Source organism: Meleagris gallopavo, chromosome 10 (genome assembly GCF_000146605.3).
Source record: "Meleagris gallopavo isolate NT-WF06-2002-E0010 breed Aviagen turkey brand Nicholas breeding stock chromosome 10, Turkey_5.1, whole genome shotgun sequence".
Taxonomy (NCBI): domain Eukaryota; kingdom Metazoa; phylum Chordata; class Aves; order Galliformes; family Phasianidae; genus Meleagris; species Meleagris gallopavo.
In genome coordinates, this window is record NC_015020.2 from 27,304,448 (window position 1) to 27,318,937 (window position 14,490).

Consider the following 14,490-nt stretch of genomic DNA (forward strand, 5'->3'; position numbering starts at 1 on the left):
GCAGGAGAGCGGCTGACGGGGTCTCGTTGCAACGAGAAAGCTAATTTGTACCTTGTCCAATGACAATATGTGTAAACGCTGGGCTCGTGCTGCCAACATTAGATATTCTGATGTAATAAATGCAAAGCTGCCTGCAGACCATGGGGAGGGTGCAAGGCAGAGGAGAAGGAGCGGAACAGAGCCCTCGCTGCAGATGGGGCTCACGATAGAATCCTTGTTCAGCCCTGAGGCAGGAGTTGATAAGCTGTGACCAGAGAGCTTCCACACCCCGATGCACCCTTTGGGCACAGCCTGCCCGAGCAAGAGGCAGCTCCTCTTGTTCCAAATTGTAAAAATTTTAGTGGTGAGCATTTGTGCTTGCGGAATATTTTAGCGTTGCCATGCCAACGGCAGGAGAAGGGGCTGTGTGCTCAAGCTATGAAGCATTGGCTATTTTTAGCCCAATAAGATCCTTCTTGAGAAGCAGAAGCTGTCAAGTTTGGGTTCACTAGAAACTTTTGCCCGCATGCTCTCTTCCATTTCAAAGCTTCAGCGCCGAATTGCTCACAGGGGTGTCCCAGCCCACGCTGGCTGTGAGGAAGCAGCTGGAGCAACAGATCACCATGGCAAAACAGATCTGCTTTTCCTGCCTGTACAAAAATAAGCTTTGTTCACAGGCTTCCCCAGCTCAGCAGATGCCCTGCAGCCTGCAGGGGAAAGCAGCACTCCTTGGACAGGAGCTGCCTCCGAGTGGTCTAGCTTGGCTGTGTGCTGGCCCAGCAGGGAGGGAAACACACCAGACACTGAGCTCAGTGGGGTCTGAAGGTGCAGATGGCCGCTCCCTGCAGCACAGGTCATACAGGGACTTGTTTTGTGTAGTAGCATTTCAGCGGTTGAGCATATGTTTGAAGTGAGAGGAAAACCCTTGTAGGTTGCCAAGCAAATCTGTGCCCGGAGTCCTGACTTACTCAGCTTCTGGGCTGCTTGGTTAAGGGAAGGCACTCCACAGTGCGTGTTTCTCTGAGATAACGGGTTCCCTGTGACCCCACAGGCACTTCTCTTTGCCTGACACGTCTGTGCTACTGAGCTGTGCATTATCTCCCCCCCAGCACACTCCCATCGTGTCATCCCATAATTACCTCCTGCAGTGCTGGTTTCTGTCCTGCTCCTGGTGCGTGCAGCAGGGACAAGCTCTACGGTGGCAGGACGAGGTCCCATTGTGGGCAGGGGGTGACCAGAGCCCTTGTGGAGGCTGCAGGCTGCCTGCATGGCTGGGTGGGCTGCCAGGGGCTCTGCTCCAGGCATGGTCACCTCATGACCTTACCCGTGGGTGACCTTCCTTGCAAGTCTCAGGCACAAGACTGTCTTCAGCCGTGGGGCCATGTGGCGAGGTGCCGTCGGCACTGCTGTCTGCAGATAAGCTGCCCGGCACCAGCACCAGCTTTGCAGCCCTGTGGGGGTGACACTGCTTTAAAGGGCTCCCGATCTGCAGGGGAGTAAAAAATCTTTAAAGAGCATCAGCTTTTATGGTCTGCAATTTCAGCTGGCTTGATGGTCCAAATCATCCTCCCTTTTTCATGTTTTCACAAAGCGGGAAGCACATAAAGGATAAAAATGGCTGAATTGTGCAATTTAGCTACCTTCAAAGCTTTACAATCAGTTTCAGAATCATTCAGTGGCAGTTCAGAAACACACATCGTAGATTAGCTCTCCCGGAGCTGTGAGCGCGGCGTGTCCCAGCCGGGGCGTGCTGCACGAGAGCAGCATTAAAGCAGGGTTCCTCCCACCCTGGGCTATCCTCAGAATTGCAGCAGAGCAGAGGGAGGGAAGATCTCCTGTCCCAGCGCTGAGCGCATCCCTAGGGTGCAGCCCCTCCTGGTGCTAACTCTCCAGGCAGGGGGATCCAGAGCAGGAAGCCACAGGCAGCGATGCCAGCTGGAGCTCGCCAGACCGAGAGCTGAGAGGTGCCCGGCTGTTCTCGGGCACAGGGCATCAAAGGGGAGGGCCAGGAACCACTCAGCAAAGCTGCAATAAGTGGCTGTTCGGGATATTACTGTGCTCCTTAAGTTAATGAGAAGCAAGTGCTGCCAGAAGAAAACATCTCTTATCTGCTTTAGTGCCACAGCGCATCGGCTTCAGCATAAAATTTACAGAGCTTGAAAATGGGGCATAAACATTATGGGTAAATTTGGCAGAAAATGTGACTGACTCTTATCTGGTCATGAATAAATAATTTTCAATTACCAGCCCAGGCACTGCTATTATCCCTCGCAGGGAACTCCTCTGAAGTTTGTTTTGTGCTCGAGCACACGTGGTGTGCAGCATGTGGGTGGCAGGAGGGGACCCCTGTCCTCGTGGTGCAGGTCAGACATGGGGATGCACTGTGCCACTCACCTGCAGCATCCCCTGCACGCTGTATTGAGGGACAGGTTGGCACAGCGCTCGCGGGTTGCTGCTCTGTCCCCAGGCTGGGAGAGGGACTCTCAGGTGGCTGAATGGCAGGGTGTGCCAGCGCCCATGGGGCAGCCTTGGGACAGGTGCTTCTGCCAGGGCAGGGCATCCTGAGAGCCACCCCAGGAGCGAGGGTAGATGTGTCCCTCTGAGCCTGGGCTGCATTGCTTCTGCAGCAGGAGTGCAGAACCCCACCCTGCTTAAAGCACCTTCAATTAAAAAGCAGAAGTTCATTGATTTCTAATTAAGCCCGTTGTTTCCCTTCCCACACATTCCCCTGTAAACACACTCAGCTAATAATGAAGTTTACTACTTCCTTGACAAGCACAGATGATCTTCCATTCACTCCTCTCTCTTAGGGCAGGCAGCCATCCTGAGTGCTATGCGTGAGGGTGGGAATGGAGCCCTCCTGCCTGCAGCTGGGTGCTGCACTCTGTGGGAGGAAGCTCAGGGCACCAAATTACATTAGGGAGCTCGGGGATGGAGACCGCAGAGCTGGAGGAGCACTTTGCAAATGCTGAGCTGTGAATAGCAGAGGAGGAGGAGGGCATCAGCAGGTGAACAGGGAGAGAGTCGTGGGGAGATGAAGGAGCGGGAGGGCACATCCCTGAGGATGTGTTAGGGCTCAGTGCCAACAGGAGCTGGGAACAGCAGCTCTGGCTGCAGGGTGGGGAGGAGTATCAGAAAGGATACTGCAGGGCAGAGGAAGCAGCAGTGTGGTGGGACCGTGCCACCTGCAGGAGGGGATTGAGTGATGGTTTTGCCACAGTCTGCATCTTCTCATAGAGGGAGGACAAGCTGTGTGTATGACTGAGCTTGTATCTGTGCCTTGCTGCATAGCAGTTTCTGTGCACCTGGGAAATGGAGGTGGCAAATTGTGCACCAGCTACTAGGAAGGTAGGCTGCCATTGCTCAGGGATGCTAAAGACACTTGGGTGAGGATGGAGGCTGCATCTCCATCACTCCAGTTGGCAATTGAGCATAGACTTTCCCAGGGAAACCACTGCACAACCAGCTGTGTGCCAGCAGCTCTTGCTGCTGCTGCAGTTGCCACCTCCCCGGCAGGGGATGCTGCATGCACAGCCTCAGAGGCCCCCACTTTCCCAAAGAGGAGGCAAAAGGAGACAGCAGGCATAAGTCACTGCTGCGTTCTGTCTTCATTGCCGCTCCCCTGCACTGCTTCCAACCAGAGAAAAGTCCCCTCTTTGAGTATAAATCTGGTGAAGAGGAGCCAAGGGTGTGCTGCCTCTCTACCAGGGACTGAGCACTCCAGGAGGAAATCTGAGTGTTTGGGACCAGCCGGACAGTACCTCTCTTCTACCTTCACCCTTCCCTGTTCCTCACCCAGTAGCCAGACACTGACCTTTTCTCTTCTTCTCCTCGCAGGTGAAGTGTGACCAGTACTGGCCAAGCCGGGGTACGGAAACCTATGGGATGATCCAGGTCACACTGCTGGACACCGTTGAGCTGGCGACCTACACAGTCCGAACCTTTGCCCTGTACAAGGTATGGCACTGGCAGGGGCTGCAGGGTGCAGCACAACCCCAGGCACAGCCCCAGGCAGAGCCAGGTGCTCAAACCTCATTGGTGTCTGGAAAACCCCCAGGGGCAGCGCCAGCAGCAGTGTGTCACAGCAATGCAAACAGGCTTTGCAGCTCTGGGGACCCACTCACACCCCAGGAAGGCATCTGGTCCCCGGCCCTTGCCCAGCTAGTCTTGCTCTGGTGCTGCAGAGATGCTGCTGGCATGATTGGGGCAGCCTCTGCAGCCCGGGGAGTCATTGCACAGGGGAACGTGCTGCAGCCCCTCTGTGCCTGGTTCACGCTGGGCTGTGGCTGTGTCTGTGCAGGCACATCAGTGTGTTCCCCTCCTAGGATGAAACTGTCCTCACACAACACTTCTCTTTGTCCTCAACAGAACGGCTCCAGCGAGAAGCGAGAGCTGCGACAGTTCCAGTTCATGGCATGGCCTGATCACGGGGTCCCAGAGTACCCCACCCCGATCCTCGCTTTCCTGCGGCGGGTCAAGGCCTGCAACCCACCTGATGCTGGGCCTATGGTTGTCCACTGCAGGTAGGAGCAGTGCATTCACAAAGCTACACCTGGGCACCCGCTTCTGGAGGAGCTGTGACCTGTCCAGCTAAAAGTGGCATCTCCTGCTCCAGCAGGAAGGTTTCACAGCAGTGTGACCTGCACTGTGTGCTTGGAAGGGGAACAGCTCAGCAATTAGAAGCAGCCATGCAGTGGTGAAGTTTGTATTGCTTCTGCTACTTCAGGCAAAACAGTGCTGCTGTACCGTCTCAGAACACACCTTTCCTGCAAAAATGCAAGTACAGTTTAAAAATGAAATGTTCTGAGCCCAGTGTAAGTAGGTGGTACTATTCAGAAGCACATCACTGACAGACGTGCATGCAGTGACCTGTGCCAACATTCACATACAGTATTTACAGTCAAGCCCTCTAGCAGGGTAGAAAGAGAGCTCTTTAAGGGAAAATATTAGTCTGCTAAGACTCGGCATCCCATCCAGGCAAGATTTATCTCTACCAGCCGAGTGGAGACTATTACTGAACAAACCACTCCATCATTGCTGTTCCGGTGTACGCCTTATCAGCAATACTTAATGCTCTCCTTTCATGCTCTGTTTCAGATGGGAGTGGGGTATAATTAACACACAAACAAGCTGTATTAAAGCCTTGTTAAGGATCTGATTTACACCATAAATGAGGAAATGTCTGGCTCCATACCTCTGCCCATGTTTACACATCACGACAGCACGTCTTGTTTTTGGGGTGCTCTCTGGGTGAGCAGTTTTGAGGTTGCTGCTGCCCTTACAGCAGATGCAGAGAAGTGCCCAGTTTTTGAGCAGAAGGCTCAGCATAGAAATGCATAAACTCACCTTTCTGCTTTCCCCTTCTGGTCTGACTGTCCTTGTTTTATGGCTTAGGAAACAGTCACCTAGGTTAGGAAACAAGCAGGCTTGAGATTTATGGGCTTCCCTGGTGCTGGAGCCCAGCTTGGACTTCAGGTTTTCCAACTCCATGCACACATATGTTGTTGCTCTCCTGGCTGTTAAACACATTTCTCCTTCCATCATTCCACCAGCAGCGTCCTTTGTGCTCCTGCTGGCCAAGGAGTACAGCAGAAGGGCTGAGCAGCCTCTCACGCCTTCCCATGCCACATTCACTCCTCTTGTCACCTCTTGTTGGGGCTCAGCTCATTAGCCTGCACTGTAGGGCCAGAAGCTCTGCTAAATGAGAGCCCAGCGTCCGTAGGACTCAGCATCATCTTAGGCCGCGTGCTTTGTTCCTGCAGCGCTGGCGTGGGCCGAACTGGTTGCTTCATTGTCATCGATGCCATGCTGGAGAGGATGAAGCATGAGAAGACCGTGGACATCTACGGGCACGTGACGTGCATGCGCTCACAGCGCAACTACATGGTGCAGACAGAGGACCAGTACATCTTCATCCACGAGGCCCTGCTGGAGGCAGCCACATGCGGCAATACCGAGGTGCCTGCACGCAACCTCTTCGCTCACATCCAGAAACTGACCCAGGTGCCTCCAGGAGAGAGCGTCACTGCGATGGAGCTGGAATTCAAGGTTGGTGACAGCCCCATCGTCCCTTCCCCGGGACCATGTCCCTGCCTTCACAGCCCCACCAAAACACTCGTCCAGGGGCTGGGAGAGCAGAGACGTGGCTCATTACAGGCACTTATTCTTTTGTATGTTTCTAAACCAGGTATGCAGTGATTTTAAAGTACATTTGAATTGCAAAGCTTGTATCGGCCACGGTCCCCCTGGATTGGCAGCTTCTGGGGAGAATATAAAAGGCAGATGGATGCACAGTTCTCAGCAGTGTGTTCTGCTCTAGGTTCACTGTGCGGCGGGAGCTGCATCTGAAATCAGATGCAGATCGTGTTAGTGATAATTGATGTTACTGTGAACAACTTGTCTGGAAACAGCTCCAATTTAAATATGTGAGACGTTTATAGCCTCATTTCTTCAATGCTGAGCTCTGTTATTTTTTAACCACCTAGACACCAAGCTTCAGTGTTTAGAATTGGCGAAGCAGAGTTTTAAAACTTCTTTTTAAGAAGCCATGCCCACGTTTTGCTATCTGTATTTGAAACTGCCTGCTGCAAATATTTATTGTAGCCTTGGAGAAGGAAATGAGCCTTGGTAAGCGCCCATGTTCTCAGGTGACGCACATTAGTCCAGTGAACTCATGCAGGAGAATATGGTTCATGCAGGGAGGTAGCAGACCATGCAGGCTTTGAAATGAACTGCAGCAATACAGCTTCACCCTGGGAATTCCTACCAAATGACAGAGGAGCAGGAGAGGCCAAATACTGACTTTCTGCATAAATTAGGAAAAGCTGATCAGCTCTGTTCTGGGGTCTGCATCGCTTCCCAAAGAGGACCTTTTCCTCTTGCAGTGAGCCAAGGGCCAGCTGCTGCCACACACAGAGAGAAGGGTGGCTCTGGGGCTGCTGGGGGAGTCTTGGGAAGAGGAAAAAAAGAAAACAAAAAGACTTCTGTTTGAACATCTCTGCTAGCATATCTAAATAATACATTTACCATGACTCCAATTTACAGGGCTCAAAGAGAACCATAAAATGTCTCGCAATAACCCAGAATAGATCTTCTTTGCCTGAATACAGTTCTCACATTTTTCTTGGGTTCATCTGGGGTGAGAAGTAAGTAATGGGATGCTGCTGGAAGACAGAAAGCCTTCCTTTCCTGATGCCACCAAGTGTGTGTCCCTGGTTCAGCAAGGTGCATGGCTTCATATCCTGGTCCTTTGTGGGACAGAGAGCTGGGGTGGATCTCAGCTCCATTGTGTGCATCTTCAGGTATGCACCAGTAATTTCCCTTCAGTGCTCACTGGAAGGGAACCGCTGCTGCTGGAAGAATCTGGTCCCCAAGGAATGGCCTCAGTGAGAGGAGGGACCACGGATACATGCCTGGAGCTCCTGCCTGCCCCGCTGCCAGGGTCCCAGTTTTAGCCCAGACTGCTGTTTGCGCAGCAGGATCTGACTTCTCTCCTCTTCTTTCAGCTGCTGGCCAACTCTAAAGCACATACCTCACGTTTCATCAGTGCCAACCTCCCATGCAACAAATTCAAGAACCGCCTCGTGAACATCATGCCATACGAGCTGACGAGAGTCTGCCTGCAGCCCATCCGGGGTGTCGAGGGCTCTGATTACATCAATGCCAGTTTCATCGATGGGTACAGGTAAGGGCCACTTAGGGCACCTGGGCTGAGCTACCTTCCCTTCTTTGCCAAGGATTGATCCTGGCTACCTGGACACAGTCTGGGGACCATTTTGCTGCATTTTATCTTTGTCTGTCCTTGCAGACGCTTCATGCATATAGTTACAGTGCGTGAAGACTGCTAGTGAGTGAGAGCTGCCAGGCTTGTTTGTATTGCTATAGACAGATGTCCACATAGCTCAGGCATGAGCCTGTGCTGGCTGCTGCAGTAGTTACAGGACCTTCTGGTAGGCATCTCTTGGCATGTATTTTATTTCTGCAGCATGTAATGCAAATTTGCAGCCCTTTGCTAGCAAACAGAGGTAGCAGTGTGGTTGCATTGTGTGGCTGATCTGTGCAGGAGCCCAAGGCTCATTCACCCACTCTTGACTCTAGGGAATCTGGATCCTCAGGCAGGGCTGATGCTGGACACTGGGGAGCATATCACCAGGTTATGCTCCCCAGGATCCCTTTTAGAAAGCACAAACTGAGATCTAGCAGGGCAATGATACTTAACGCTGGCATCACTTTCTCAAGTGCTAAGTGCCAGGAGAATGCAGGGAGACAGCCCAGTGGCCATGTCTCCTTCCCAGCAAGTCCTCAGATGATAATCCAGGCCAAATCCCAGTGACACACTTACAGGACTCCCTCCTGCTATCTCTGAAGCATTGCGGTAGGCTCATCCAGTGCAGCAGTGAATAATGCAGCGATGGATGTGGCCTGGTCTCCCTCCAGTGTGGCTTTGCCCAAACGCTGCTTGTGGGCTGGTGATCTCCTAGGAGCAACAAGCAGTGCCAAGGGAATGTCAGGTGTCTGGCAGCCACTGTGCCACAGCTGATCAAGAGCAATGCTGACTTTGCCACTCGCTGGTGCCATGCAGAGGGATGCCAGCACAGCAGGTGGTGCCATTTCATGTACTACCTACCCCATCCCTAAAGAGCACTGTTAGCTCTTCCTGTGCATTTTCCTTAGCGTTAACTAAAGAGATCAGTTGGCCCATGGTCCTGCAGACATCTCTGATGCTGCATCTTTATTAGCTCTTCTGTTTCAACATGCACCCCCACTCCCTGCTTTTTATGATGCCATATAAATCCACCTCGAGGCAGCCCCTGTCTTCACCCTGCACATTATAGCTATTCTGCTGCTCATTAACTTGGAGTGCTGGCAGGGAGCTGAGGCACGTGGTGGGCAGATGCTGCCCCTCATCCCATGGGTTCTGGCACCCTGCAGTGGTGCAGCTGGCCCAGGAATCTGCTGCTGTGTGGCCACATGGGCAGCACAGCGTGCCAGGCTGGGCACTCACAAACCAACGAGCCAGCTGGCCCTTCTCAGGATCACCAGATCCTTTAAGCTGCCCTGACTGTGCCCCACTCACTGTTCTCCCAGCTCCAACACAATGCTGTGCCATCTGCTGGCACTGGGCACAGCGTGGCAGAGAAATGGGCAGGAGGCTCGCAGGGAAAGCAGCTGTTTGGGGCTGGCACTACTGGCAAGTACCCAAATCTCATTTTGGTAGGGATGTTGTCTCATCCTTAAGACTGGCTGGAAAGCAATCAGTTGCTGCTTTGTTCCATCAGCACAAAGCTGTGTGGCTGAAGCTGCAGTGTGTGTGATCCTAATAGCTGCAGAAGTGAGCCAGGAGGGTTTGGGAGAGCAGGACAGAGCGTGGTCAGCTTTCATTGGGGATGGGGCAGTAACACAGGACACAGGAACTGCCTTCATGCAGGGTGCTTTGCAAGATGCTCTCTTGGAACAGCAGACAACTTTGGAAGCCTCTAGAAAGGTTGCAAAATGGTATTGGTTTCTACACTGCCCTAATTACTAGCTGGTGTGTGTGATCTAGGTGACCTGATTCATCTGCTCTGAGCCTTCCCGTGCAGTGGGAAGAGAGCTGGGTGCTGCAGTCAGTCACCTGGGAGGGACCAGCAGCTTTTCTGGATCCTGTGCCTGGAGCTGCCTATTGCATGTGTGAGGAGCTCCCAACAGACACAAGCTGGGCAGTCTTATCCTTCCCATGGTACTTATGGCCAGTCCTGGAGATCCATCTCTTGATCTCCTGCAACTGCGTTGTCAGCCCTACAGCACAGGGCCCTGCCTCCAGCTCTCCCAGGGCTGCTCTGAGCACCATCTGTTTGTTGCAGGCAGCAAAAGGCCTACATCGCCACACAGGGACCACTGGCCGAGACCACAGAGGATTTCTGGCGAATGCTCTGGGAGCACAACTCCACCATCGTGGTGATGTTGACAAAGCTGCGTGAGATGGGCCGGGTATGAATCCTGCGTGGGGGAGAAAGGGGCTGCGTGGGTGTCACTTCGGTCTGTCCCCAGCACCGGCTGCTCCAGGCCACCCTCCTGGGGTGTCCCATGGCCCTGTGCTCCCACCGCCCAGGGAGTGGGAGGGAGGAACAGCAGTGTGTCAGTGCTAACATCTCACCATGCTCCTCACCCACAGGAGAAGTGCCATCAGTACTGGCCCGCAGAGCGCTCTGCCCGTTACCAGTACTTCGTGGTTGACCCCATGGCAGAGTACAACATGCCGCAGTACATCCTTCGGGAGTTCAAAGTCACAGATGCCAGGGTGAGTGTCCCTTCTGGCTTCCTGTCTCCTGTGCTTCTGCCAGCCCTGGGCAATGAGGGGAGCAAGCAGCAGCTCTGGGAGGGACTGGAAAACAAGTTTAACACTGCAGCAGGAGGGGCCACTGCCCACACATGCCACTGCTTTCACCACATGTTCCTTCCTTGCCAGCTGTGTTGGCTCCTGTAGCAGCTCACCGATCTCTATCAACACCAGACCCTGCCTTGCCTGCACTGCACATATAGGCCAGGGTTTAACATGGGATCCCCTAGAGCTGGGCCCAAAATGGGAGCAGAGTGTTGAACCACAAGGTCCTGAAAACCTGCTGAGGGGTGCGAGGTGTGCATGGGCTCACCGTGGTCCAAGCACACTCACCCAGCCTGGGCCAGGGGTCAGGGAGCAGGTTACCAGAACAAAGGGGAGCAAAGCAAGCACATCTCACTGTCTCCTTACCTATGGTTTCCATGTAACAACCCTGTCCCCGCAGGATGGCCAGTCACGGACCATCCGCCAGTTCCAGTTCACAGACTGGCCTGAGCAGGGAGTGCCAAAGACAGGAGAGGGCTTCATCGACTTCATCGGGCAGGTGCACAAGACCAAGGAGCAGTTTGGGCAGGACGGGCCCATCACGGTGCACTGCAGGTGAGTGGGGACAGGTCAGCACCCACTTCTGCCTAGAGCAGAGAACTCACAGAGATAACCGCTTCCTTGCTGAACCTGGCGGCTGCACGCTGCAAGAGGCAAGCAGGGGATAAGGAGGTGATATCCCTGGATGTCACTGACAGCATTTCTGCCGGATGAAATTAAGGCAGCGCCCTGCTGCTTCTGATGTGAATTTCCTTAGAAAAATCCTTTGTCAGGGCATGGTGCTTGATCCAGAAAGACAGAATCTGTGGTCCCATGGGGCTGAGAGGGCACTTCTGGCTGGCAGTGTCCCTATAGCCTCTCTTGGCCCCACTTGGCTGGGCATACTGGCACTGCTCCAAGGAACAGCGCAGGGTGGGCAGCTCTCACTGAGGCTGGTAGGTCTCTAACTGCACCTCCTGCTCCCTCTGCACAGCGCTGGGGTCGGGCGCACAGGCGTGTTCATCACACTGAGCATCGTGCTGGAGAGGATGCGCTACGAGGGGGTGGTGGACATGTTCCAGACGGTGAAGACTTTGCGGACGCAGCGGCCAGCCATGGTGCAGACAGAGGTGAGGAGCGCCCTGCTGCCCGGAGTGGTGGGAGATCCGTGGGAGAAGGGAGGGGAGCCAGCATCTCGGGATGACGTTCCCGCATCCCCACTTCTCACGCTTCTCTCCTCGTTGCCTTGCAGGACCAGTACCAGCTGTGCTACAGAGCGGCACTGGAGTATCTCGGCAGCTTTGACCACTATGCAACGTAACTAGTGCTTTCCTCCAGTCGCGGTGGGGATGTCTAGGAGTGGAGACGGATCCCTCTGAGCCAGAGCCGCCCATTCCTCAGTCCTTCTGTACAGACCGAGGTGCTGCCCAGGCAGCAGACCTCCATGCCAACCAGTTCTGACCACGGCATTTAGGAACTTCGCCCCAGCGCCAAACGAGGGAATCCAACTCCAAAAGCATTTCCAGTCTCTGGCTGCATTTCTGCTCATATGCATCTCTCGCCCTCTCTCACGCGACTGCATTTCACAGCGAGGCTTTAGGTGGGTGGAATGGGGTCTTTTTTTTAAACATGTAAAATAGTTACTAGTGGTTTTTATAATCTCCTCTCTTTTTATTTTTTATTTTTTTGCAAGTCTTAATGTTTTGCTGAGGCAGAACTGGACCCGCCAAACTTTTGGGAGTTGGGTTTGTTTTCGTTTTTTTTTAATTTCCTTTTGCTTTAACATTTTTTACTGCCCTGTGTTTATTTCAGCCCAGTCACTGCTGGTTCTGCCCATTTTAGTGCAGCTTCCTTGGTAATTTGCAGCAGCTGGCTTGTGGTTCCTGCCCGGCTCCATTTCCCTTAGGCTGCTTTTTAATTCTCTGTAGAATATGAAATTTCATGGAACTGGACCTAAGCTACCAATTATTTTTTTAGCCTTTCCCTTCCCCCATTAATTCCTGAGTAGGTTTGGGAGGGCATGTAGGGTCGCTGGAGAGGCGGTCCCATTTGTCAGCTGGAAACTGTTCAGTCCTACTACAATGCGTGTTAAACCAATTCAGTGACCGCGTGTATTGGCAGATCCCGATATGACGTGAGTTGTCATCACCTTGTTTGTGAGAGACCCGAAACCCTGGGCTCCTGGCCTGGGAGCCTCTTCTTGTGTCTCGCTGGGAATGGGGCAGGAGAAGCGAGCAGGTCCCACACTTCCCCAGGGGTGGGCTGTAGAAGCGAGACACGGCCCTTTCTGTTAGTCCCGCGGTTCTGTGCGTGCAAGCGCCATCCTGTCACCTCTCACCAATGAAGTGCATTGGAGCATTTTACAAGGAGCACAACCCCGGCTGTTCCCAGAGCAGAGCCAAGCAGGCTCTCTCTGGAGGCAGGGTATTGCAGGGAAGGGGAGGGGGAGCACACATGGCTTCAGAGGTTGGGTGTTTCTATAATTTCTGCTATCCTGCAAATGTTAAAGTCATTAGAATATTGTACTTTCCTCTACTTCAGGACGTTCTAATGAACCAATGTGGCAAGACTACTGGACTTAATTTAATGGTACTATATATTAATACTCCTTATTATATCACGCTTGCACTAAAGACAGAGTGAGCAGCCCTCTTTCGAGTGCATTGAGTTATGAATAAAGGTGGTGGAAGGGTATCTAATTGTATTATCACATGTATTCCGAATGTTAAGAATCCAAACTACGTTGAAATCAGCAATCCAGGGTTGGTAATGTTGGAGGACACATTCATTTTTACCTTGTGGATGCATAGTGCTGTAGGGGTCACTGTTGTATACAGTCTGTTTTCTATTTGTTAATAAAAAAAAAAAATCTACAGCATCATTGCATAATTCTTGATGTTAATAAATTTGAATAATCGGGTTTCATACAAGCTGGCTTTGCTGTCTGTTTCTTCAGCAATAAGCAGAAGCGATAAGAGTCCCTCTGTGATGCACGGGCACACTCCCCAGCCTGGTGCCAGAGAGGCCCTTTCCACAGGCACATTGCAGCCATTGCAGTGGGGTGCCCCGCACTTCCCACAGGGCCCCTGTGCCAGCAGGGAGCTTGGGGACCTTCTGTGACAACGCTGCACTAATGCCATTCTGCAGTACTGAGCACAGTTGCATATGCAAAGTACTGCTGAGTAGTGAAACCACTGCTTGGCCCCTGCCTGCAGAGTACGCTCAGGTGTGAAACCACTTCAGGCATGCTTTGTGTGGCTGTGCTTACTCTAAATGTGACTGTCAGCCAACATTTCCCCCTTGCCCACCTGGTGCAAACCCAACGTTTCCTCCAGGGGTGACCTAAGGCTGGTGGAGCCCTCCCCTCCCTCTGCTGTGGGGCAGCTCCACTTGAGGATGCTGATCTGAGGGCAAAGCAAACCCTTGTCCTTGTGATGCAAAGCACATGCACAGGCGTGTGCGCACAGGCACACATCAGCACCGCTGGCGTTGGGGAGCTTTGCTTTGCATTGCTGCCAAGGCCCAGGATGGCAGTGCTATGTGGCTGAGCACACACCTGCTCACCTGTTGGGTGCATTTGGGAAGAAAGACACTATGCTAACTGTTGCATTTTAGGAAGCCAACCAGTTGGAAAGTGGGTAGCAAGCACACACCTGTGCTGCAGCAAGAATGCTTTGGCTGTGTCTCTGAACTATGGCCGATGATGCTTTTGTGACACTATTGTGCTGCTCACTGAGCACTGACTGGGCAATGCCACATGCACAATGTGAACCATTGGTCCATGGATGGTTTCCAATGTTGCTACTGCTGTCGCTGGAAAAATCAGCTGCCAGGAAACCTCTGTAAGTGCACACATATCCTGCAAAAACATCTGGGGCTCCTCTCCCCCTTTTGATAGCTTGTTCTTAGTCCAAACCCTTCACAACCAACCCAAGGAAAACACAGTGGCAGAAAATACTCCCAATGCACCTGCACTGCAGGCTCCACTTCTCTGCTTGCCACAAGTGAGTCTTTTTGGCAGGCAGTACTGATGGCATGGGTAGAAAGAGAAGCAACAAAGAATCGTGGTCTCAGCATGGACTGCACTGGGAACAAACACAGTAGTTTGAAAGCACTTACTGTTTTAGCACTTACTTCCATTTATCTCAGTATAGCTCACAAAAAAAGAG

At 52.7% G+C, this 14,490-nt stretch overlaps 1 protein-coding gene across 1 annotated transcript in view; it reads left to right on the top strand.

Annotated features, from left to right (window-relative positions):
• Positions 1-13,251, top strand: part of LOC100542855 (receptor-type tyrosine-protein phosphatase F) — a 98,172-nt gene extending 84,921 nt beyond the window's left edge. The window contains exons 23-31 of the mRNA XM_031554934.1: positions 3,817-3,936; positions 4,348-4,502; positions 5,742-6,027; positions 7,485-7,663; positions 9,822-9,948; positions 10,133-10,258; positions 10,743-10,897; positions 11,316-11,451; positions 11,574-13,251. Of these exons, the coding sequence (XP_031410794.1) occupies positions 3,817-3,936; positions 4,348-4,502; positions 5,742-6,027; positions 7,485-7,663; positions 9,822-9,948; positions 10,133-10,258; positions 10,743-10,897; positions 11,316-11,451; positions 11,574-11,642 (1,353 nt within the window). The 3' untranslated portion in view covers positions 11,643-13,251. The remainder of the gene's footprint in view (positions 1-3,816; positions 3,937-4,347; positions 4,503-5,741; positions 6,028-7,484; positions 7,664-9,821; positions 9,949-10,132; positions 10,259-10,742; positions 10,898-11,315; positions 11,452-11,573) is intronic.
• The last annotated feature ends 1,239 nt before the right edge of the window (positions 13,252-14,490 follow it).